Source organism: Poecilia mexicana, unplaced genomic scaffold (genome assembly GCF_051168715.1).
Source record: "Poecilia mexicana isolate PSO_F unplaced genomic scaffold, ASM5116871v1 scaffold_10, whole genome shotgun sequence".
NCBI lineage: Eukaryota > Metazoa > Chordata > Actinopteri > Cyprinodontiformes > Poeciliidae > Poecilia > Poecilia mexicana.
The window spans coordinates 29,307,066-29,330,530 of record NW_028263379.1 but is presented as its reverse complement, the minus strand read 5'-3'; the positions used below and the strand labels follow the sequence as shown (position 1 = coordinate 29,330,530).

At 40.3% G+C, this 23,465-nt stretch overlaps 1 protein-coding gene and 1 long non-coding RNA gene across 2 annotated transcripts in view; one reads left to right on the top strand and one right to left on the bottom strand.

The window, feature by feature from the left end:
- Positions 1–2,716: 2,716 nt before the first annotated feature.
- On the top strand, positions 2,717–11,346 carry LOC148157169 (uncharacterized). Its single transcript, XR_015764511.1, has 3 exons — positions 2,717–2,798; positions 2,941–3,058; positions 11,092–11,346. It is a non-coding gene; the product is annotated as an uncharacterized LOC148157169 (long non-coding RNA).
- nrg2b (neuregulin 2b) overlaps positions 3,240–23,465 on the bottom strand; it is a 72,141-nt gene continuing 51,915 nt past the window's right edge. The window contains exons 6-11 of the mRNA XM_014993169.2: positions 13,188–13,290; positions 11,156–11,285; positions 7,984–8,111; positions 6,075–6,290; positions 4,790–4,973; positions 3,240–4,147 (exon numbers count right to left, since the gene is read on the bottom strand). Of these exons, the coding sequence (XP_014848655.2) occupies positions 3,671–4,147; positions 4,790–4,973; positions 6,075–6,290; positions 7,984–8,111; positions 11,156–11,285; positions 13,188–13,290 (1,238 nt within the window). The 3' untranslated portion in view covers positions 3,240–3,670. The remainder of the gene's footprint in view (positions 4,148–4,789; positions 4,974–6,074; positions 6,291–7,983; positions 8,112–11,155; positions 11,286–13,187; positions 13,291–23,465) is intronic.

The window sequence follows — 23,465 nt, the reverse complement described above, 5'->3', positions numbered from 1 at the left end:
TGGCATGTTTTTAACGACTCATGTGAACAAGCTTATTCACATGTAGTTTTAATTGCGTTTCTCATTTAATGGAAACACAGCAATTACAAAATTGCTTTTTTCCCCCCAACATTAGCAGAAATATCGACAAAGTTTTGCGCACATTTCTAGCAGAAAAGAAGCTAGAGTTTCTCCTAGAAACTCTAGCATTTTGTTCAAACATTTTATTATTGTTGATTTTGATAACTAATGAAAAACCAGATTTCAGGTGCTCGGAAAGTTTGAATGTCACAAGACCAATTAAAATAATTCAGAAATACCATATTCTAAAAAGGTTGCCTTTGTACCGCAGAGTGAATGCGTTCAGTAGCTGAGTCGGACTTCTTTTGCAGCAATGCTGTGTGAAATGAGAGCAATCAGGCCTAATGGAAGCCTAGTGCAGGCGAACCTTGGCTGAAAAAGCATGGCTGGAAGTGCGTTGGGGTGTCAAGTCCTGCCCAGAGCCAGATTTTCAAGGATGTGGGCCCCTGGGCTGGAGACAGTTTTGGTACCCTATCCGATAAGGAAATATTCAATTACTAATGCAAACTACAGTGAATCAGTAGGTAGTCCTAAACACCAGCAGGTATGAACTGATGCATCATAGGTTTAATACGTCCTCAGCCAACAACTCCATGTTGTTCCCAAACAAATCTGTTATTACTTCATAATGTTCAAATACTTGAATATTTATATTAATAAAAATAATAAAACCCGCATGATTTGGGCCTACGTGTTCTACATAAGGTAGAGTGTTTGCAAAACATGCATTCAGTAAAAAGAATAATAAATAAAAAATAAAATAAAATCTTGGGGCACCCACGATTTTTGGGTGCCCCCAATTTTTGGGGGGCACCCCTCCTCCCTATTAAATTGGGGGCCCTGGGCTATTGCCCCTGTAAGCCCTTTCTACAGTGTGGCGTAACTCCTGCGGGAAAATGAATAAGAATGGAAGACATTCTGTACTGACTGGAACTGATAAGCACAGCGGACTCACATCAGCAGAAACGTCACTCTGGACCTTAAGCAGAGTGGATTCTGAGCCTCTCTGCTCAAACTCTAGGACACTGACTTCAAAGTGAAATGCACAGCACCTTTTGTATTTTCATTGATGGTCATTGCTGGACAACTGGCGAGTCAGACCTGCGCTGTGAGGCCATAATATAGTACTCCTGTTGCACATTCGTTTTATTGGCATGATGCCAAAGCTCCTGCATCACTTTGCATGCGAGATAAACAATTTGATCACTTTGGATTTGCAAAAATGGATGCTGAATGCTTTTATACACCATGTATAAACAACATGTGCAATCGTTATGGAAACAAGACAAACTCCTGGAAACTGGAAGTTAGCCATACCTCCTGCTGGGCCACTAATTACTTAGAGGAATAACCTCTAGATCGGTATTTGATCCACAAATATGGGAAAAAATAATAACATAAAGACATGGTAATGTCAAGGCAAAAGTAACTTGCTCCGCTCTGTGAACTCCACACCCTTGATCCCAATTAAAACAGCATTCAGAGAGGGATCAAAACAGGTTATTCAAAGATTAGCATGGACTTGATGTTTCACAGCGAACAGAGAGCTGGGCATGTTTACATTTTAAATCTTTTCAAATTGTTTTCTGTGATATTCTAATTTTGGAAACCAAAATTTTGGGCTCTCATTAGCTGTAAGCTAGCCTAGCCATGACCTTCCTGCACATTTCCGCTCAATTATGATCTAGCTTCACAGCACAGCTCTGTTCGAAACAAATAACACAGAACAAGGTGCTTATTCTTACCAGGCTAGCTGTAAGCTACAATCACCATAATTCAATTCAGCCATGGACTCTGATGACATTTTAAATGTTACCCAGTCGCTAAAGTAAAAAACAGGCAGACTACAATTCTGAACCAACGCAGGAAAACAACGTCATCGTTCACAGCTTCACATTCTTTTCGCTGATTGGCCCAGTAGAAATCCTACCGGAGCCAATCCTTGTAAACGGGAGAACTGTCTGAAGCGAGAAGATTTTAATGGAGCGGAGAAGCACAGGAAGGCAATGACCAGGCTACTAAATGCGTCGTTTTGTGTGTAACGCCTCTTCATAATATATGAGTTCCACTTTTTGAATTGACTGAACCGTTTTGATGACATTGTAATTTTCTGAGCTGCACTTGGGAGCCGGGATGACGTCGTCCTCTCGGTGTGGGTGTGGCGTGAGGCAGAATTTCTAGCAAGGCCCCGGATGTGCCCTCAGCACAACGGCGTTCTCCGACTTCACCGCCAACATTTTTGGACAAAACATCTATCTACACGTGCTAACTTACATACATACAACTTTTTGAATATTAATAATAAGAAAAAAAATCTGTGAATTTCCAATACCGTTCCCAACTTCAGCGCCCTAAACTTGTGGCTATGAGTCTTTTTTTTCTTCTGTTAACTTGACGGAAGTGAGTGCGGGTGGGCGGTGGTATGGGTTCTGGCCTCGTGGACTGATCTGATACTGGGATGACGGGGACGGTGGCGGGGGCCGGGGGAGGCTCTGTCTGCTGCGAGTCGTTCGGCTGTGATGCGATGGGGAAAGTCCTGAGACACAGTGCGGCTCTAAGCTGCTGGCATAGGAAACGGGCGGGAGGCCAGGCAGTCCACGGGAGGCCAGAGTCAGGCTGGATATTACAACTGGACTGGTCGGGTTCAGTTCGGGTCGGGCGGCTCCCTGGCTCGCGCGAGGGAGGTGCTTACAGTGCAGTGGAGCTTCTGGCAGCGTGGCGACCGGCGGACGCGTCAGGTGAGGGACCGCAAACTGGGCTTTATGAAAATCTCTCACACACACACACACTAATGTAATGACAGCACCCTGAACATCTACACGGATATCTGAGGTCGCCGTCCCTCTACATACGACACCTGACCGCCCTTCTTTACGACAGAAACTACGAGAAGATGAGTGACGGGCAGCAGACATGGACGCGGCTAATGACAGATGCGTGTTCGTCAGAGGAATCCACCCTACACATCCGGCTGGACCACAGCACGGGGCGAACTCATGTAAACAGACACCTTGTACACAGAAGGAATCGATATTGCATGATGACATAATCAGATCACAGTTCAAAAAGAGGAAGATCCCAAATCAGAGCAAAACGTAATAATAATAATAATAATAATAATAATAAAAAATAACAAAAACAAACCCAAACCAAAGCATTAGGAAGGAAGAGGGTTGGTCTCTATAAAAATGAGGAGTCTTTATAAGAAAAGCTACAAAAACTCAACGGGACCTCCGACTTCAGCATACAGCAAAAGGCACCACAATATTATTCTATTTATCTAACTTGTGAAAAAATTGGCACGTAATTCTCCTTTTTTCATCTCTCATAATGCTGTAAATCAAAAAACTTTACATATAAATATCCCCCCGTTATAAAAAAAGTCTTTGCTGTTAGCTAGTAGACAATTTTTGCTGAAATGAAAATAAATATTTCATTTGTTTAGAATATCTGTCTGTTATACAAAATAAAAATATTTCTCCTAGGTGCAGGTCTCTAGTCCACTGGTTCTGTGAAGGAGGGAGGAGAGGAGGTGTGTGAGGTGGCGGGGGTCGTGGCGGGACGGGACAGGACGGGGGTGTTATGGGTGGGTGTCGGGGGAGGTCCGGTCTTAAAGGGGCATGTTGTCGGCTTTGGAGCGCTGTGACTGGGAGCTGCGGCTCTGCCCGTTGCTGCGCGCGCTCGGCCGACTCAGCCCACGGTGAGTCCGTGTGTCCGCGCCAGACGACGAGCGGTACCCCGAGCCAGTCAGCGGCTGGTCCATGTTCATGTTCTGCATACTGAGGAAAGGCGTGCTCTCCCCGTGAGCATCCTCGTCCTCGTCCTCTTCCTCCTCCTCCTCCGACTGACTGAAGCTCTGTGAGCTGTAGTCCCGATAGCCCGCTGAGCGCTGGGACGTGTGTCCGTTGAGGCGGTTGCGCCGCGGCCGGCGCCGGCTCCGGATGGGTTCCCGGGAGGAGGCGTACTCTTGCGTCGTCTCGTAAGCTTCGTCGTCCGGGAGGTGGTAGGGGCTGGACGGTAGACTTCCTGTGCTCTCTGTCAGGTAGGGCCGCCGGGGTCGTCTGGGCTGCCTGTATAAACTTCCGTCCTGGTGCGAAACAAGGGGAACGAGTCAGAGAAATCTGATGTTTGCTGAGAACGAAACTTCAGAAGCAGTTAATCGATAAAATATTCGATAAGTATTGGACATCTGCAAATCCTTGAAATATTAAGTTGGTGCAGAAACTTCAATGTATTTTGCAATATAATGTAGTGAGTGACAAAAATATTAATCACAACACATATTTTCACAGTATTCCAATTTTTTTCACAGCTCCTAGTCTTTTGCACATCTTTTGCCTGTCATGATAGAAAATTCCACCTGGCGGCCCGTCACTTTGAAAAGCACTGTTCTGACCAATCACGATCTTTAAAAAGATGAATGATTTTGGCTTATACCAATTTTTTGGTCTGCAAAGTTGCTAGCGACAAAGTTGCTGAGTCGGGCAACAGAGCAGTGACTGTTGCTAACCGCACACACATGCAGACGTGACATGGTGGTCGTTTCTGTCAGTCGGACACAGAAGTCAAAATCACAGTTTTCAGATTTTGTTGTAAACAATTTTGAAAATCCTACACCCTTGTCTTCCACTTCACAGTAATGTACTTTAAGAGGTCTTTCGTTCCTCGTCTTGTTTCCCTGCTACCGCCTAATGACATCGCTAAGTGTGCGTCATGTCTGCCTACGTACTTCGGGGCATCTTAGCAGCGGTTGGTCGTCGTCTCTGTGGTAAGCCGCGGCAGCAGGGGGCAGGGAGAGGGCGTGGCTTGTGTTGGGCGACGTGATCTGGAAGATGGGCACCTGGGGCGGCAGAGGTGGGTAGTGGAACTCCACAGGAGACAGCCGCGCCGGCGTGGTCAGCGCCGACACGTACCTGGACGGAGAAAATAAAGACAAAAAGCAAACAGAACAGTAACTGAAGCAGCAGAAACCATGAATCTGACTCTCAAATCAAGATATTTTAAGATATTTGATCTCACATGGCTGCTGAGCGAGTGTTTAAAGTACCGATACAGACATTTCCCCATGACTGTGATGAATTAGTTTTATCCTTCAGTTATCGCTACATTTGTGTAGCTATAAATTCAAATGTGAGCTGGGTTAACTTTTACCTTGTTGTGTGTTTCTACTAAAGTGGTTTAAGAACAAGAAAACAGAAAGCTGGATGGAAACATCTCTGAGACGTCAGACACCGGGTGTTTTCACACCTGATAGTGCGGTGGACTCAGTTCCATTGGAGGTCAAAGTTGCAACATTTGTTACATGTTCAGCTGCTGAGTTTTGCTTTCACACTGCACTGTATCAAACGATACAAGCCACTTGAAAAATCTGTTCATCTCCTCGCCTGTGGTGGCGCTGCACCAAGAACCACTGAAGGAAATGACACAAAAACCACTGAAGAAGATGCTGAGCTCAGCTTCCTTCTCCACAAAATGTAAACCAAAAATGGAGTGGTGTCAAATTTTGTAGGATTTCTCTTTTGTCTTTGGTAAGCAACCACGAGTCGTTTCTCCTGCTAGCGGTATCCCTAGGGCTTTTGTTTTGGTTGTATTTACCCACAATGCCCAGTGCTATAGTCCACTTCCTGCTTTTGGAGCAGTCTCTGGTCTGTTCAGCATTCACACCGCACCAGAATTCACTTCAGCTGAACCGAGAACGAGGTATTTGATCTGGACTTTCTGACAAACCAGAGTTCCGTTAAAGCGAACTAAACACGGCTGGTGTGAATGCAGCCACTGTCTCAGTGATTCCCCTCTTGAATCATTTGACATGTAGTCGAATGATTCAAGTTCACATGTTAAATAAGCCGAGATCACCAACGAACCTCTGATACAGAATATATGTTTGATAACAAAATCATGTCAATGTCAGCTCTTGCTTACATCGCACTTGTTGTTGATGCAGTTTTAAAGATGACAGATGCTTAATGATTTAGTATTCTGAACCAGTTGTCCCAAAAGAGGCTTTTCCTTACCTGTCACTGTGAGGCGAGTCTCTTAGAGAGTCGTAAGAGTCCCCGTACTGCATCCCCATTCCCGACACGTCTGTGCAACCGTAGTTGGCGGCCCGCCTCGCCATGCATGCCGGGCTGCTGCACTTACTGGTTCCCACGGAGCTGGAGAGCCCACCCGACTGGCAGTCTGAGTTCACGCTCTCTGTCCGCTCCATGCTCCACGTCTGCTCCTCGTGTCTGCAGGTTAGCATCAGGTGTGAAAGGTTACAGCAGCATTAGCAACGTGGAGCTGTGTAAGTCGAAAGCATAAAAACTACGGAGATAGGTTAGGGCCATAACTATTAAATCAATCACTCAAGTTTATTTGTGTAGCACATTTCAACAACAAGGCAGTTCAAAGGGCTTCGCGTCATAAAAAACAAAGTCATTAACAATTGAAACATTATATTTTGCCGAGTGCCGTCGTTATGGCACTGTTGGTATCGAAACGTTGGTTGGTGTTTCGTTTATTATGGTTCAAAAGCCACTCTAAACTTTTGGGTTTTTAGAGTACCGGTAGATTTAAAGGAACTCGGTGTTTTGCCTGTTTTCCAGTTTTCCGGATGTTTGTTCCAGATTTGTGGTGGATAGAAGCTGAATGCTGCTTCTCCATGTTTGGTCCTGCTGATATTTGCTAACTTGAAAATAAATGGTTGAAAACTGATAGAAAGGAGAGCTAAAATCGAAAGCTAACTTCTGATCTAGAACTCCGAAATGAAAATAATGAATAAAAAAAAAAACAAAGTTAGAGGGAGTGAAGCTAATAAAATAAATATATTGTCATATTCAGTAGCTAAGAGTATTAATGAAACGTTGTCCAGGTGGATCCAGTCTCTCACCCAAAGATATCGACATCAGCCACAAGATAAAGACAATGTATAAATGGATGGATTCACTAAAATTCTTGGAAGCCTTTAATGTTGTTAATTAATCGTAATTTTCTGCTTACAGTTAATGAAGATTAGAGCATCAAACTATTTTTAATACCGAAACGTGTTCTTTAGGAAAAATACAGCTGTAAACCGTAGTTGAGCTACATCAAAATAAAGACATGCTGACATGTTAACAAGCTAATAGCTCTGTGGTGTTTGTAGCTTGTGAGCTAGCAGACTGCTACAGATGCCTTTATCTTCCTCTTGTGACAAGAGAAGAGTGACAAGACTTTGTCTGCTGGTTATGTTTAGCTACCAGCGATGATGAAAAGCTGTTACTGTGTAAAATACTGCCACAACAGACAACATTAACTCATAGCGCTGTTAGCTCTACAAGCTAACTGCCAGGCTTACAAGCTACAGTCTGTTTCCAGACATCCTACTTTCTGGAAAAACAGAAACATTAAACCTACAAAGAAATACATTTTGAAAGTGTAAAAAAGCATATAGAGGGAAAAAACATAAAATTGAAAGCTGTTAGAAAAATATTTATCGTATACATCGCCACCATACTAGAATGATGGCCTGTTTCAGTTTTGCCAAAAGATGATACATAGACCAAAGGAAAAAAAAAAATCACTTTTGGCAAAAAAACTAACATAGTACAATATTAAAGTTAGGCCTCAATATATGAAAAGTTTAATACAAAAATACTACATGGAATTACATTTTCATTCAAACTAAAATGAAATTTTGCTTCACTTTTAAAACTTTTTTTTGTTTACAGAGTTCAAGATAAAAACTTCTTTCATCATTTTGGCACTGATCTTGCTCCATAAATAATAAAAACTTTTAATATGCCACAGTTTATTTTTAAAGTACAAAACTTTTATTGGACTGGTTGATTTTGCTGCATCAGTTGATGCCTTTGCCAACACACTTGGCTGCTCGGCCGTTTATTGTGTCCAGGTGTCGCGCGTGTGCGTGTGTGTGTGTGTGTGTGTGTGTGTTTGGCCTACCTGGAAGCATGTGAGGCAGTGGTGGAGTGATGGGAGCGGGTTGACATTCGACTGCCTGCATAGTTCCCAGCACCCTCCGCTCCATGGCTGATCACACACTCCGTCGTCGGGACGCTCTTTGGGATGTACTGCAAAATCAAACATAAAAACATGATTCACTGCATTTCCTGCCTCCCCATCTTCTAAACTCACTCGGCGAAGTGGGGCGGACGATTAACACACGCAAATTACACAAATGTAAATCTGACAGCCATTACAAGGAGATGCTTCAGCGTTTTATCGGCCTCCGTCTCTGCTGACTCATGGCCGTTACGTCTCCAGGAGAGCGATAGGTGTTTTTCTGCTCTCTCCTTAACATCTATCAAGTACGTGGCACTAAATTTCCCCCCATGTTGTCAGCGGATCAGAGTTTTAATAACACAAACACCCTCTTGGAGGCAGAGCTGCACTGAGGGCTAAAAGAACTTTAATTGTTGTGTTAAATTTTAAGTCCCAAAGTGAAACAGGCTCCATCAGCAGCGGCGGCTAAGCAGGCAGCCGAGGCTTACTGCGCAGTTTGCCTCCTTTGTCCTTCCTTTAGTATTCATGAATTTCCTGGGGTATTTCTTATAGACACCAAAATTATAATTAAAGGGCAGTAAAATTTAATTAAACACAATGATATATCTACTCTTATTTGAGCGGTTGCTGTAGGCCAGGGGTCCCCAAACTGCGGCCCGCCACGTCATTTGGTCCGGCCCCCTGAACAATGCCGGATCCGGCCCGCCTCCTCATACCAGAGAGCATTCAGTGTTTTTTTTCATATATTGTATTTTCTGGTTTATATGTGGATTTTTCTTCAACCACCAGGGGGGCTCTTGAGCAGATGTGAAACTAACTTTCCCTCAATGGAATATATACTCGTCAGTCCCAGTCACCGTTTCACCCACGGTTTTTTCCATTTGCATTCTGGGTAACAATCTATCTAAAAGTGCGAATGTGTCGTCGCCCCCCCCCCCCTAGAAGAATTTTCTAAGGTTTTTTTCTCCAAAAACTAAGACCGGCCCCGACCAGAGAAAGGAACAGCTATGTGGCCCTCACAGGAAAAAGTTTGGGGACCCCTGCTGTAGGCCTTTGCTGAAGATTGGACACCCTGTAAAAGCTCAAAACAAGAGATAAAATAACAGCTATTTTTAACGTGATGCTACATTCATGTTTGGTGGGAAAAAAACTGAAAATCTCTAGACCAAAAAGTACATACATATATGTGTATATATATATATGATCTTATATATATATATATATATATATATATATATATGATCTTTTTCGCTATTTTGACCATTTCTCATTTTCTGGAAATAAATATTGGAATTTCATAGACATGCTGTCAGCAGCTCATAGAATAAAATAACAATGTTCATTTTACTCAAACATTTATCTGTAATGAGTAAAATCAGAAACTGATCGTTTTAAGTGGTCTCTTAATTTTTTTGCAGAGCTGTACATATTTAAATTCTAGCTTGATTTGCAAAAGTACTGACACCAACTGATTTTTTTTTTGTTAGTTTTTTTTAAAGTTCCGTTGCAACCACAAGAATTTATGTATTTTATTGGAATTTTACATGACAGTCAAACCCAAAGTGCCACATGACTATGAAATAGAAAATTGCTTAGTAGTTAATTTTTTGTTCTTTACAAATAAAGAAAATAAAAGTCAGGCATTAGTTTGGACTCCACCTCCATCCTACATGGATACGTTGCTGGTCTGGCTGCAGTTCCAGCTGTAAGCCTTAGGGTGTTAGGGTCTCCACTAGCTTTACACTGAACATTTCAAACGGCTCAAGCTCGGCCACACTGGTTTCAGACCATCTCTGAAGAGCTCATTTCTAATCTTACTGCAGATTTTTAAACAGATTTCAATGAAGTCGAACCTCTTTTTGCAGCCTGTTAAAGTTTTTTCCCCCATCATCTCCCTGTATTTGGCTTCCCATCAGGACTAATTAGCTTTTCTGCAGATGCTGAAATAAAGCATGATGCTACCACCACCATAGTGTCTTCATGATTCAGTTTGCTTTCTAGTTAACCTGGGACGCCTTCGCAGAGCAAACTGAAATAAATCACACACCTTGCCCACTTTGTGTACCAATGTAGCAGTGTCAGGAGGAACCTCATTCTGGAGGAAAATACATCTTCACACCGCACTTTTCAGATTTTTAGTAATAATACTTTTTAAAAAACCACAAATCACTTTCTGCATACTTCAAAAACAATGCATCACTTCAAGTTGATCCGTCGCATGAAATCTCAAAACAATTCACTGGTGTTAGTGGTTGTAATGTGAAAATTTAAAAAGACAAAGGGATCGAATACTGATGGTATGCACTGTAAAAACACAAAATCTTGACATGTATTTCTAGTGCAAATATCTTAGTACATCTAAATAAGACAAAACTGACTTACAAGTAACTCTTCAACAAGACACAGGAGCTTGTTTTAAGTCAATTATTCTTTAATATTAATGAAAAACTACCAGTTCCACTGGCAGATAATTTTATTTATAACAAGGCGATATTCACTGATTATTTTCAGTCAAATAATCTGAAAAACTTGTACTTTCTCATCAATATCAAGGAATAATTGACTTAAAATAAGCTCCTATTTTGTTGAAAAGTGACTTCTAAGTTAAATTTGTCTTATTTTAAGTGTCACTAAGGTATTTGCAGTAGAAACTGGACCAGAAATCCTCAGTGAGATTTTGTGTCTGATCATCGGGTTTGTTGCTGATGAATTTCTTGGCCACCTTGCAGATCACGGCCGTTCGTTTCCACTCACACTCTCCGTCCTCCAACGTTCCGACAGTGTCTTTCTGCCGCAAATGACAAAAATCCCCCTGCCGCCGCTAAATCACACGCCGAGACGTTATTCTGTAATTATGAAACTATTTGCCCGTGAAATCTTCCAGAGTGGCTATTTCCTCTTCATCTCGCCCCCTCCCGACAGACTCTTCCTCTCTTTGACGCTCCAAACACTCCATCATGCTACTTGACCTGTTGCCAGATAACCTAATTAGTTTTGAGATTTTCCGCCGGGTGATTTTTCTTCCTGTCTTTTGTTTCCTGTGTCTAGCTTGTGGCGACCTGATGCATATTTTTTTAAACTTTTTTTTGTACTTCCCGCTGTGTGGACTCACATCCAGCATGGGGATCTCCTCCGGACCAGGCCCAGGGTGGTTGGGACCATTAGCCAGCACGCGGTTTGGCTGCTCCACGAACTGATTCTGGTTTTGATGTAGGTGACGCTGCATCTGATTCCTCTGCTTCCTGGAGAAAAATAATGTGTAAACATGACAGAAAGCATTAAATTCTTTATTCCCCCCTCCAACCCGACGTCCTTCTCTGTTTTCAAGAATCGTTTTTATTGCTCTCTATGCTTTTTCTGACACGTCTTGCAAGGGAATAATCAGTTTTTTTCTGGGCAAAGCTGTCATGCTAGAGTATTGTTTTCATCTGAAAATGGAACATGTTCTTGTATTTTTGCTGCACGTTACTGTAAAATGCCGCAAACGTCATTAGTAGCTAAGAAGTTTAAGAAGTCAGTATCTTACCTACAAGTGATGAGAACTTGGTTTCTAGAAACAAAAATGGAGAAGTTAATTTCTGCCCAAAAACCCACCTCAGAATTCTTCCGATTGATTTCAGAAAATTTCTAGTAAAAACTTGGAAGCTCACAAAATTTCCCAAAAGTTGAACATTTTCAATTTTTCAAACTCAAAAGTTTCAAAGTTTTTTCTAGAAAATTTCTGAGCTTTTCTTAGCTTTTTCTTTTTTTTTTACTTTTCAAACTCAGACATTTCCTTGTTTGTTCTAAATTCTTCTGAGATTAATGTCAAAATTTCTGATTTTTTTTCTAGCACATTTTAAACTGTGGGAGCTCAGCAATTCCCTTGTTTTTTTCTTGAAAAATTCTGAGAATAACCTTAAAATTTCAGGGATTGTTTTTGGGTGGAAATTGACTTTTTATTCCATCTACAATGGCCATCATCCGTCTTCGTAATGTTGGCCAAAATACGGAGGAGGTGGGAAAAATAATATAACGGTGTCGGCTTGATCTGCCATCATATTTTTGCTTTTTTACACTTCATTAATTTTGTAAATGGATAGGTACAGCACAGAGTATTTTTTTATTAACCATACTTTTTGCTTTATCTTTAAGTTACAAGTAAACAGGACCACAAAGATTCTTTGTCTTTTACTCAAACACAGACGGAGACACACTTATCCATCATGCTTGGCTAAATAAAGCCAAAGTGTTTGTGAATTAAAAAAGTGATCTGTTATTTTTGCTCAGCCACAAGATATTTTGTTCTGGACAAAAGAAAAAGGAGAAAACAATCAATTCGAAAAAATGTTGTAAACTGTAAACCTTTCTTTTAATAAGGGACTTGGACAAAATCCATTTAATTTATTCTTGATTATTTAGTTTATTAAACAAACCTTGTGCCCAAGTTTGACTAACTGGAATACATTAGTTCTCTATTACACTGCAAAAACAGAAAATCTCACCAAATAAATTTCTCCACACCGTAAAAAAAAGTCTCTAATTTCTGATATAAAACTGGAAGCTGTGGTTTTTATTTATATGACAAAATTCTGAAAATCACTGAATTTTACTGTATCAATAAGGTAAAATCCGTATTTATATGGTAAAATCCTGGTAACACCAGCTGCCGTAAATTAGAGACTTTTATTTTTACAGTGTAGTTTCAATGTCTATCTTATCACACTTGAAATGAGAAAAGCAAACTTAGAAGTAGCTTTTCAGAGAGATACAGAAGCTTGATTTAAGTCAATAATTCCATAAGATAGATGAAAAAGTTCTCGTTTCATTCACAGATTATAATCTACCAACGGAACTAGAACTTTTTCATCAATATAAAGGAATTATTGCCTTAAAACAAGCTCCCATATCTTGCTGAAGGGTCACTTACAAGTTAGTTTTGTCTTCTTTCAGGTGAACTCAGATATTTACACTGGAATCAGTCACACTTGGTGATATTTAGTGTTTTTGCAGTGTGGTCATGTTTCTCCTTTCTCTCCCGCCGCATCAGGAACAGAAGCAGCAGCTGATCACTGCCGCTTCCTCATACGGGGTAACAGGAGGGCTTACAAAGTCCTTCTCATGTAAGGAGAGAGAGAGCGCTTATCCCTCCTTCAAAGACATACTTGGTTTTGCAGTAGGCCACCACGCACACGATGCCGACCACTAACAAGGCCACGCAGATGCCTGTGATCGTCAGCACCCGCCTCTGGTAGACCTCCTCTGCCTCTGTGGATGAAAGCACACACACACACGAGCAGACGCACAAAGTTCACACACACACAAACATTCATGCATTGGAGATCACACATACATACACACACACACATAGCGATTGAGCGCTACTCCATTTGTGGTAACGACAGAAGCAGGTTTTCTCACTGTTATTCCTCTCTACATCACATCCCCCCTGAGCTGTCTGAACAACTTGTGCTGCTTCATATCACATGTCTGACACCTGACGGCGCCTGCTGCGATAACCAGCTTCCACAACACACACAGTGACTCCCGACGTCTGGGCTACACGACGCCAGTGGGCGTCTTGACAGACTCTCTGACACCTGCACATGACCGCGGTGGATGTGGTGACACACGTGATGCGGGACGGGCGTCTGACTACATGCCTGGACGGATGGGATGAAAAGAACACAAATTATCCAGGTAAAGAAAATGTAAATTAAAAATGATACAAATTTGGAGAAAAAAGACAAACACAGTTTGTTAACGCCACAGGAACTGGAGTCTGGACTCTAATTCACCGCAGATGAATTTCACCGCGAAAACGTAAAATATTACCAAGGATTTTTGGTCTAGTTTCTTTGTGCAGACTTCTTGACACACTTTGAAATATGATAAAACTAACTTACAAGTAACTTTTCAGCAAGATATGTGCACTTATTTTAAGTCAGTAATTCCTTTAATATTGATGAATAAGTTCTAGTTCCACTGGTAGATTATTTCACATATAACAATAAAGTACTCTCATGTTATGAGTGACATAATCTACCACTGGAATTAGAACTTATTCATCAATATTAAAGGAATTATTGACTTAAAACAAGCTCCTTTGTAAAGATGAAAACTTATTTTAGTCTTATTTGAAGTGTACAATTATATTTGCACTAGAAATTAGACCAAAAATACTTGGTGATTTTTTTTGCAGTGTTAACGTTCATGATGCCGTAGGAGCAGAATATGTTTTCGTTATTATTATGCTCACTAAAAAGGCAACGGTGTGGAAAAAATATGCTAATTTCCTAATGAAATAATAAATGAATACCATATGTGGGTTGTTGCTGTTTTAATGTTAACTAAGTCTTAAAGACGGGATATTTTTGGGTTTTAACTCTTCCCCACCATCACAGTCCTATGAGACCTGCACAATTAATCAGTTAATTACACGATAAACTAAAATAAGCTCCACAAATTTCCACAAGGATTAACATTTCTTGAAGGGCAATTTTGTTCACAGAGGCTTCATAATCCATTTTAGTTACAGTTTTGATTAGGTGTGGTTTTTATTTCCGTTTTGTTTATTGCGTTTTATTTATTTTGGTTATATAAAATGTCCTCCAGTTCCAGCGTGACGTGTTCTGTACAAAATTAGTTTTTGAGAGGGCAAACTTGCTTATGTCGTTAAAAATGGTCTCAAAATGACATTTTGAGACCATTTATTATCGTTTGCTGAAATATTTTCTATGACAATTTATCTGTAATTTTGTTATTATGACAGGCTGCTTGTGTCCACTGTGGCTCTAGGAAGATATGAGTTACTTAGAAACTTGTGTTTTGGACAGATAATGCTTCTTCGCCTGTTTATTTTTATTTACATTTTGCCACATTTGTAAGAAAAATCTCTTGTGATGAGCATGTGGCTTGTGCTCCTCAAAAAAGATACAATAAAATAAAATAAAATAAAAACTTGTCAAATATTGTCTACAAAAGTAGCTCATTCTGGAGTTTAGTCTTTGATTGCCACATGTTGCAGGATCTCGTCTCGATCTCTCTCCGCATTAGCATATAAATATACATATATATTTTTTTAAAATGTAATTTTTTTTGGCTGTGCAAACTGATTTACTTGTTTTAAATATTTGCTGTTTCTTGGCACAAAAACAGATCTGTTTTTCTGGACAGTTGGGTTAGGGTTAGGGTCATAACATGTTGTTATGCTCAACAAAGTTTACATAATACCACCCCTTTAAGCAGTCTCATTGAATTGCGGCCCTTCTGGACTCCCATATTTTCCAATCGAGTCATTGGTGAGTTTGTTAAAACGACTACGTCAAAACATGCTGCGAATATAAGAGCTGGATTCATGTTAAGGCTTCTTTATTTATTTATATAGTCAGTAGATGTAATGCACACTGTGTGTGTGTTTTGGAAGGAATAAGTTTGTGACGACGTTGAAGGCGAGTCCAGCTGCTACTCTGGCGTAACGCTCTGTGTCTGAACAGCAAGCTCAACGACACAATGATGGAGAGAGCGACAAGCAGAGGAGATGATGAGGGGAAGAGGGAGAGACTGGAAGCAAAGATCAAATCAAAGTGAGGAGGAAGGAGGAGGAGGAGAAGAAGAAAACAGGACGGAGGAAGAGGAAAAAGAGGAGGAGGAGGAGGAGGAGGAAGGGGACGGGGCATCAGGAGAGAAACTAATTCCCAGGAAGCAGATAGTGACCTGACTCTGTCCTCTTTTCAGTTAACTGGATTATAGAGGTCCTTTATGTGTTAGTTCTGGTTAGATTACAGTCCCTTAATGCTGGCAGTTTTTTTTAAAACACAGCTGCTAAAATTTCATTTATATGGTGGAAAACTTAGGAAGTTGTTATCTATTATTTGATGATTCAAGAAAAACTTATTGGTCAAAAATCTCTCATGGTTTTTATCACATCACATTCTGCAAAAACTAAAAAATTAAATAAATAAAGGCTCTGGAACAGGACGTAAGTGGGGTCAAGTGAGGACACAAGGAGAGTTTCTAAACAGGGCCTGATCAAGTTGCCTTGTGTGTGTGTGTGTGTGTGTGTGCGCGCGCGTGCGTCTCGTGGGTTTACTGGAGCAGCAATCTCAACAGCAGTTGTGACTTAGGAGAGGCGAGCTCTCGATTCTGACAGAGAGTCAATCAAGGGCATAATAATAAGGACGGCCTTTATGTCACCAAGCTGTTTGCCTGCTTTTGGCAAAGCTCAGAGAAAATACTCGCAGCTTGGCGTCTACGGCAGGCTGTTGAGGCCAAAACTGCCAAAACCCAGAGGACGAGGCAGACTCTGAAACTTCCTTTCATTGTTTTTTTTCTGTTTTGGGCGAAAGCTTTAATGTAAAAAAAAACAACTTTGATTCGAATGTTACGTTCACCTCTGTCGCAAAAATGTTCACACCCAACGGACATTTTTACATGCTGTTGCGCTATGATCTCAGCATACTTCATTGTTTGTTTTTACAAGAAAGACCAGTGCTAATGACATTATTGTGAAATGCCATTCATCTTACAAACAAAAATTTGGACTGCTTGTTTGCATTCAGTCCCCTTTTACTCTGATATCCCCAAATATAACTGAGGGAAACAAACGACTTTCAGAACCTGCTGTGTGTAAAGTGATTTGTTAGAGAGCGTCAGAAAACAAAAAGCATCTTTACTGTCAAGCCGACAGGTTGTGGAAAAGTTAAAGCAGCGTCAGGATATAAAAGAATATTCAAAGTTCTGAAAATCAATTTTTAGTAATTCAGTTCATTTAAAATTCATATCCACTTTATAGTGGCAATCTGTGGCTATAAAGCCGTAACTACTATGGAACAACCTCATATTAGAGTTTTCGTCTGATTTCACAGTTTTTCAACTCATTTTGGACTGCTGCAGAGATTTTCCATTGCAGTTTTTGTGAAAATACACTGATTTCCATACGATTGGAAAAACATCTCATCCTAGCACCAAACTTTATATTGAAAAAGAAGAAGTTTTTTTTTTTTTTTTCCCAAAATGTAGATGTTTCCATAGAGAAAATTTATTTTCACAATTTCAAATTGCACAACTTAAAGGTCAATGGAAACGTAGCTAAAGGCGCCCTCAGGACATTTTCAAAGGGGTGGCCAGGCCTGGACAGTAAAATCTTTAGTGTGGCATCGATAAAGAAAAAAGTAAAAATTATATACATACAAATGTTAATCGTGATTAGTTTTTTTTAATTTTAATTTTTTTTTACATTTATTTATTGGATTTTACGTTTACGTCTTTGTTGAAGAAGATGACAGTTTGCCTTTCTATGGCCTGGAGAAGAGTCTCTGGGGTGGCCAACATGTTTCAAGATGGGGCCGTGGCCCCCTCGTCCCCTCTTTGGGGATGCCCCTGTTGCTTCAGCCACATACAGATGTGGCTGAGGCAACATCTGTATGTTGCCTCAGCCACATACATAACAAGCATAACAAACATTGTTTGTTATGCAAACTAAACAATGAAAGGCGTGCATATTTTTCCTTTTCCTGTCATAATTACACTCTATGTTGTGTTGATTTATGACATTACATCCGAATAAAAACATATGGAAGCTTGTTGCTGAAGCATGACAAAATGTAAGAAAGTCCAAAGGGTGTGAACACTTTGTTCTCCTGTCGTTAACGAGTGTCCTTCTGTAAAACGGCAGCTTTCCCAGAGTTGTCAGGTTAAAACGGGCAGAATGGACGCAAGGAAAGGAGGTTAGGTTTCTTCTTCTAATCAGGTTAGTGGGCAGAGGAAAAATAGAGGGACAGGTTGAGAGAGAGAGACCCAGCTGTTGGTTCAGGAGAGAAGATGGTTACAGTAATGTGAGACTGTGAGAGGAACTCGGCAAGCCATTTAAAGCACAATAAAATGAATAATAATGTTCCATACCCATAAATCCATTTTTGAAAAGATCTGCCAGCGCAGAAAGTTGTGGTGGTAAAAAAAACAAAACAAAACAAAAAAAAAGAGAGACACATGGTCAGCTGTGAAGTCCACTTTGGAGGCAGATACATTTAAGAAAATTATAATTTCCACATCAGTCGTTTGGACCGACATATGTACCGTATTAGTAACGGACAGATAAAGCAGCTGGTTGACCCCCCGGAAGTGACGGGGGGTGGCTGGGCGGGAAGGGGAAAAAAAAGAAGAAGAAAGAAAAAAGGCAAACAGAAAATGAGAAGCGAAAGGGAGGAAAATGAACCAGAAGCTGAAGGAAAGAGAAACCAGCAGCAGGCAGGGAGAGGGCATGCAGACACACGGAAAGACTGGAAAAAATAAAATCAAATAAAACAAATAAAAAACGACAGCGAGACAAGAAGCCACATCACTTACTGCTATAGTTAATAGACCTCATTTCTGGAGTGAACGACATCGGACAGAAATACAAAACAAATGAAGAAACAAAAGTAAAAACACAGACGGAAAGGAAGAACAAGAAAACAAAAGATAAAAAAAAGCAGTGAGTTATTCTCCAACATAAAAAAAACACACACAAACACAAACGCTACAGTTGATGAGGCTGACACAGCAAATGGGGGGTGAGTGCTGTGACTCGTTTGACTAATGGCAGTCGTGTGCCTCCGTATCGATCGCAGCATACCTCTCTTTGTCCTGCTACTGCTGCTTACAGCTGTTCATAACCCTGCGCATAATTTACAGGGAAAATCATCCCAGAGTTCCCAATTTTGCTGTGTTACTGGGAGGGACGGGGGGAGGGAGGAGCTCAGCCGCTGTAATGGCTGGACCTGAACTGAGAGTGAATCTTCTCCAACACGGAGTAAAAAAACAGAAAAGAAAAGAAATGTCACACAGACAATTTTAAAGATGCAGACACGGCGTGGCGACTGGGTGTGAGATACACGTCCGGTTAATTCTAACATCTTCTGACGTGAAGCCAGTTTCGAATTCTTCCGAATGTTTGAGGGATTTTCATAACAGCAGACCAGGACGGTATGGCATGAAGCTTCTGGAAACACCAGGTCTCATTCCTGGGGTTGCTTGGACAGCAGCGTGAAGACAACATGGAAACTCAGGATCAAGCTAGAGCGTAAGCTCCTCGTGTGAGTTTTGCCAACTCTGACTGCGTCTCACTGAAAGCTGTCCCCGCAATCGCAGGAAAAGCAACAAAGCACACCCCATTTGCGTCGATGTTATTTAAGGGAGCAGTCCAACATTTTGGGGGAATCCACGTGTCGTCCCAGCGAGTCTGAATGAAACTGAAACAGAACCAGGTGAAGTTCTGAACCTGCTGGTAACATAGTTTTCATTAAGGTCCCCCCCCTGTCTACAAAGTACGAGTGTCGCTTATTTTGAACTATACCGGGATGAGGGGTGTGCAATTCACACTGCGTCAGATTTTGTTTCGGTCTTAGCGCTGTCGATCACTCTTGTGTACACACTGCTCAACGTGCTAACTTACCGTTACAGGAAAACTGTTTATCGGTGGCTATGTTAACTAGCCTTAGCATTCATGGCAGCCTCTGATTTGGGGAACTAGCCGTAGCTCAGCAGAGAGGAAGCATTGAAGGTGATTGGCAGCGCTAAGACCCTCCTCCTGACTCTGATTGGTTGTTTGTGACCGAGCTGTGTTTTTCTGAAGATGGCTTCAGGACTACGAGGAGGAGGCAGAGGAATTCGATCTCATTATCCATCAGGACATAGTGGCAGTTTTAACAAATATGCAAAAATACATATTATTCATAAAAGTTACATACTGCAGCTTTAAATGTAGAGGGAAGTGAGGCAGAGTTTTACTAATGGGACTTTAAAGCTAGCTGAGGCGTTAGCCAATGCTCATGTTTTTTTTTCTCCAAGGATTTCCCAAAATGTGAAACTACTCGCTTAAATTAATGTCACTGTAATCATAAGCCCACAATGAGAAATCCTGAAGACGTTACAAGTTTAAAGAAATGATCAAGCAGCATTTAAACCACATGCTGTAACAGCAGCCGGTCTGACAGATGATCCATGGACGCTGCGGTGGAAACCAAAGGTCAGGATGCTTCACTTTTCTGATCATTTTGAGAGTTTCAACCTGCCTGGACGTCAGAGGAAGAATTAGACCTTTCTAAACACTTCAGAGGTTTCTCTGAAACGTACGTGTACTGCACTTCTCAGAAGTCTTGAATTTGGGAATTTCTGGTTTTGCCTGGATCAAATTCATACAAATCTCTTGAAAAAACAAAACAAAAAACTTTTCTTTTGCAGCTAAATTTCCCATCAAAGCAGTAAAAACTCGCTATGATGCCTGAAAGGCCAGATGGAAGAACAGAAACGTTGATTTTTCCTGACAGACTTTTTTGTTTTGTTTTGTTTTACAGTGTGCACAATTATTAGGCAAGTATGAACGCATCATCATTTCTAAACATATTTTCTGATTCCAAACTGGATAAACTTGAATGTTTAATCTTAGCAGCTGATGACTGTCAAGTTCGCTGCAAAAACATATGATCTTACCAAGGATTTTTGTCTAGTTTTTTTTGTGCAAATATCTTAATACACTTGAAATAAGACAAATATAACTTATAAGTAACTTTTCAGCAAGATACAAGATCTCGTTTTAAATCAGTGAGTTCTTAATATTGATGAAATAGTTCTAATTCTAGTGGGATGTTTTTGAAAAAAAATTTTTTATGTCAGAAATGTTTATTGTAAAGTTTTGAGATGTTTGTTTTAAAATTCTCACTTAGGCCGATACAAATCAAAAAACCAGAAGGGAAAATGTCTGTTTTTCATTTAGTTGCGTAATAATTCTGCACAGCAACAGTGTAGACATTCTCCTAATAAAAGCCAAAAGCTTCACTTTTACTTTCTTGAAAACTCACGTTTGAGGTTTGAGTTGTCATTTTGGATCAACATAGATCACTGAAAAATAAAGACTTGCCTAATAATTGTGCACGCAGGAAGAAACCAGCACCAATGGACCATCGACATGGACGAGCAATAAAACATTTCAGGAAAAAAAAGAAAAGCAAGTTCGAACTTCTTTGCAGAGTCAGATCTCTGTTTCATGTAAGTCTGAATTAAAAAAGCAGACACAAACTAAATCTGTTGCTTACAAACTCATAACCTTTCATAGCATTTTCGGTTCAAGTTTTCAACATTTAATCACTACAATGTCAGGCATGCAAGCTAGCATGAAAACAGAAATAATAAAAAAATCAGAACATTTCAGATTCACTGCAAAAACACAAAATTGTACCAAGTATTTCTGGTCCAGCTTCTAGTGGAAATATCTCAGTTCGCTTAAAGTGAGACAAAACTAACGTGCGTAACTTTACAGCAAAACATGAGATCTTGTTGTAAGTCAATAATCACCCATTAATGAAAAAGTTCTAGTTATATGTGAAATAATCTGATTATTTCACTGAGATGAACACCTTGTTAAAAGTGAAATAATCTGCTAATGGAACAAAGACTTTATCGTCAATATTAAGTATTTTTGTTTAATCTCAATGATTTTTTAAAAATCCTGGTTAAAAAAAACAAACAAAAAACCAATAAGGTTAAAAAAATGACTTAAAAAAGCTCCTATGTTTTACTGAAAAGTCACTTGCAAGGTAGTTCTATCTTATGCTATACTTGTACTAAGATAGCGGTTCTCAACGTGGGCGGTACCGCCCCCCAGGGGGCGTTCAGAGTACGGCAGGGGGCGCTGGCGGACATTTTTACAAAAGGGGGGCGCTGGGATGCCTTTGGGGGGCGTTTGGTCGAAGGTAAACTTTACACCTTATATGCACAACAATGCCAGTTTAGACTTTGAGCAACTTGGTAAAACTGTATTGTGTAACATTAAACCATGTCTGGTTGCAACAATATACATGGCAGCTGTTCTTCTATTCAGTGTTTGTAGCTTCTGTTAGTTTCTTGGCGCAGCTCCGTTCTCCTGCTACTGGTAGCTAAAATCACTTTGTATACCTCTGAAAAATGAACCCATTTAAATAAAGAAATCCCTCCATAGTGATACCACGATAGAGGGCGTTCATTTTATAGCGTTAACACCGGAGCTGTAAGTGGTCCGGTATGAAACAGGGGTGATAGAACAACACAGCACTTTTAAATGTCAATAATCAGAATACCGAAATTGTTTCCGTTGTTTTAAAAGGTTTATGTCAGTCTGCCTTTTCCCCATCGATACGTTTCCCGACCGCCCTGCACCTCAGGATAAAAAAAAAAAAAGACGCGCACATTGCACAAAACTCTAAAACAGGAGAAGCGGGACATAAAACGGAGCGACGAACTAGATGTGAATTATGGCATAAAAACAGAGAATCCGACGCTGAACAGTGAAAAATCAACACATGATGTGAAACATGATGATTAGGCGGAGCAGCAGGTGATGAGTGAAGATTAATGATGGTCAATAAACGATAAAATAAATCTAGCAACAGGAAAGAAACTAAAGTGGACAAGAGAGGAAAATACTAATCAAAGGAAACTAAATGGAAATGAATGAATAACAAAATGCAAGAATAAACTAAGAAACTAAAGTAAATACAGAGGAATAAACTGGTATGGCAAGACCTTTCGATCAATAATTAATACAGAGGACTGTATGGCAAGAATAAACACACTATTTCCAGATAAAAAGTAAAATAATATTGTTGAAATGTCATGGGTTTGTTGAGACCACATCTAGTACTGAGAATAAACATACCTTACAGATCATAACAGTAAATAACTTATCACTTATTCATGTTTTTAATTAGATTTAAGAACCAGATTTGTTCTTTGTAATTTCTGTCCAGTAAAACCATTAATCTATAAATCAATAGACAGGTCTATATAAAGATTTAATCAATGTTTCTGTCTCATATTTCTATGGCCTTAAAAGGATCTGAAACTGTTGTTTTTCCACTGACAGCTCTGGATTGCACACTAAATGCCATGTGGGTGAAATTTTATGGATGATACTCTGATGTCTCATTCTCCTGAAGGCAGCACAGAGCTGCACCACCAGAAACTGACAAACACTGAAGAGAAGAAGAGCTATGATTGATGTAGTTGCAGTTCTATCCATGTTTTAATGTTGCAGAGCTCAGTCATTTTGCAAATAGGTCAAAGTTTAAACTGGCATGTCGAACAACTTTTATCTGACCATTTGGTGGAATATTTAACAAATAGAAAATGGCACAAAATAAGAATATTTTTTCCACTCTGATTGGCTGCTGTTAGGCCTACCGATTTTAACTTGAATGTTCATTGCATTTTTCGTAGACGCCTGTGAAAATATTTTCTATTCCCATGGCTTTTTTGTTCTCTGGGAAATTATTTTTGATGATAAATACAGAAACAAGCATAAAAATCAAAACATCTACAATAGTGATAGTAATATTAATGATAAAATAATGGTCAGTGCAAAGTAGCCTGCAAATTTTTTGGTGGGGGGCGGTGAGGGCTAGGGGGGCGCTGGCCCAAAAAAGGTTGAG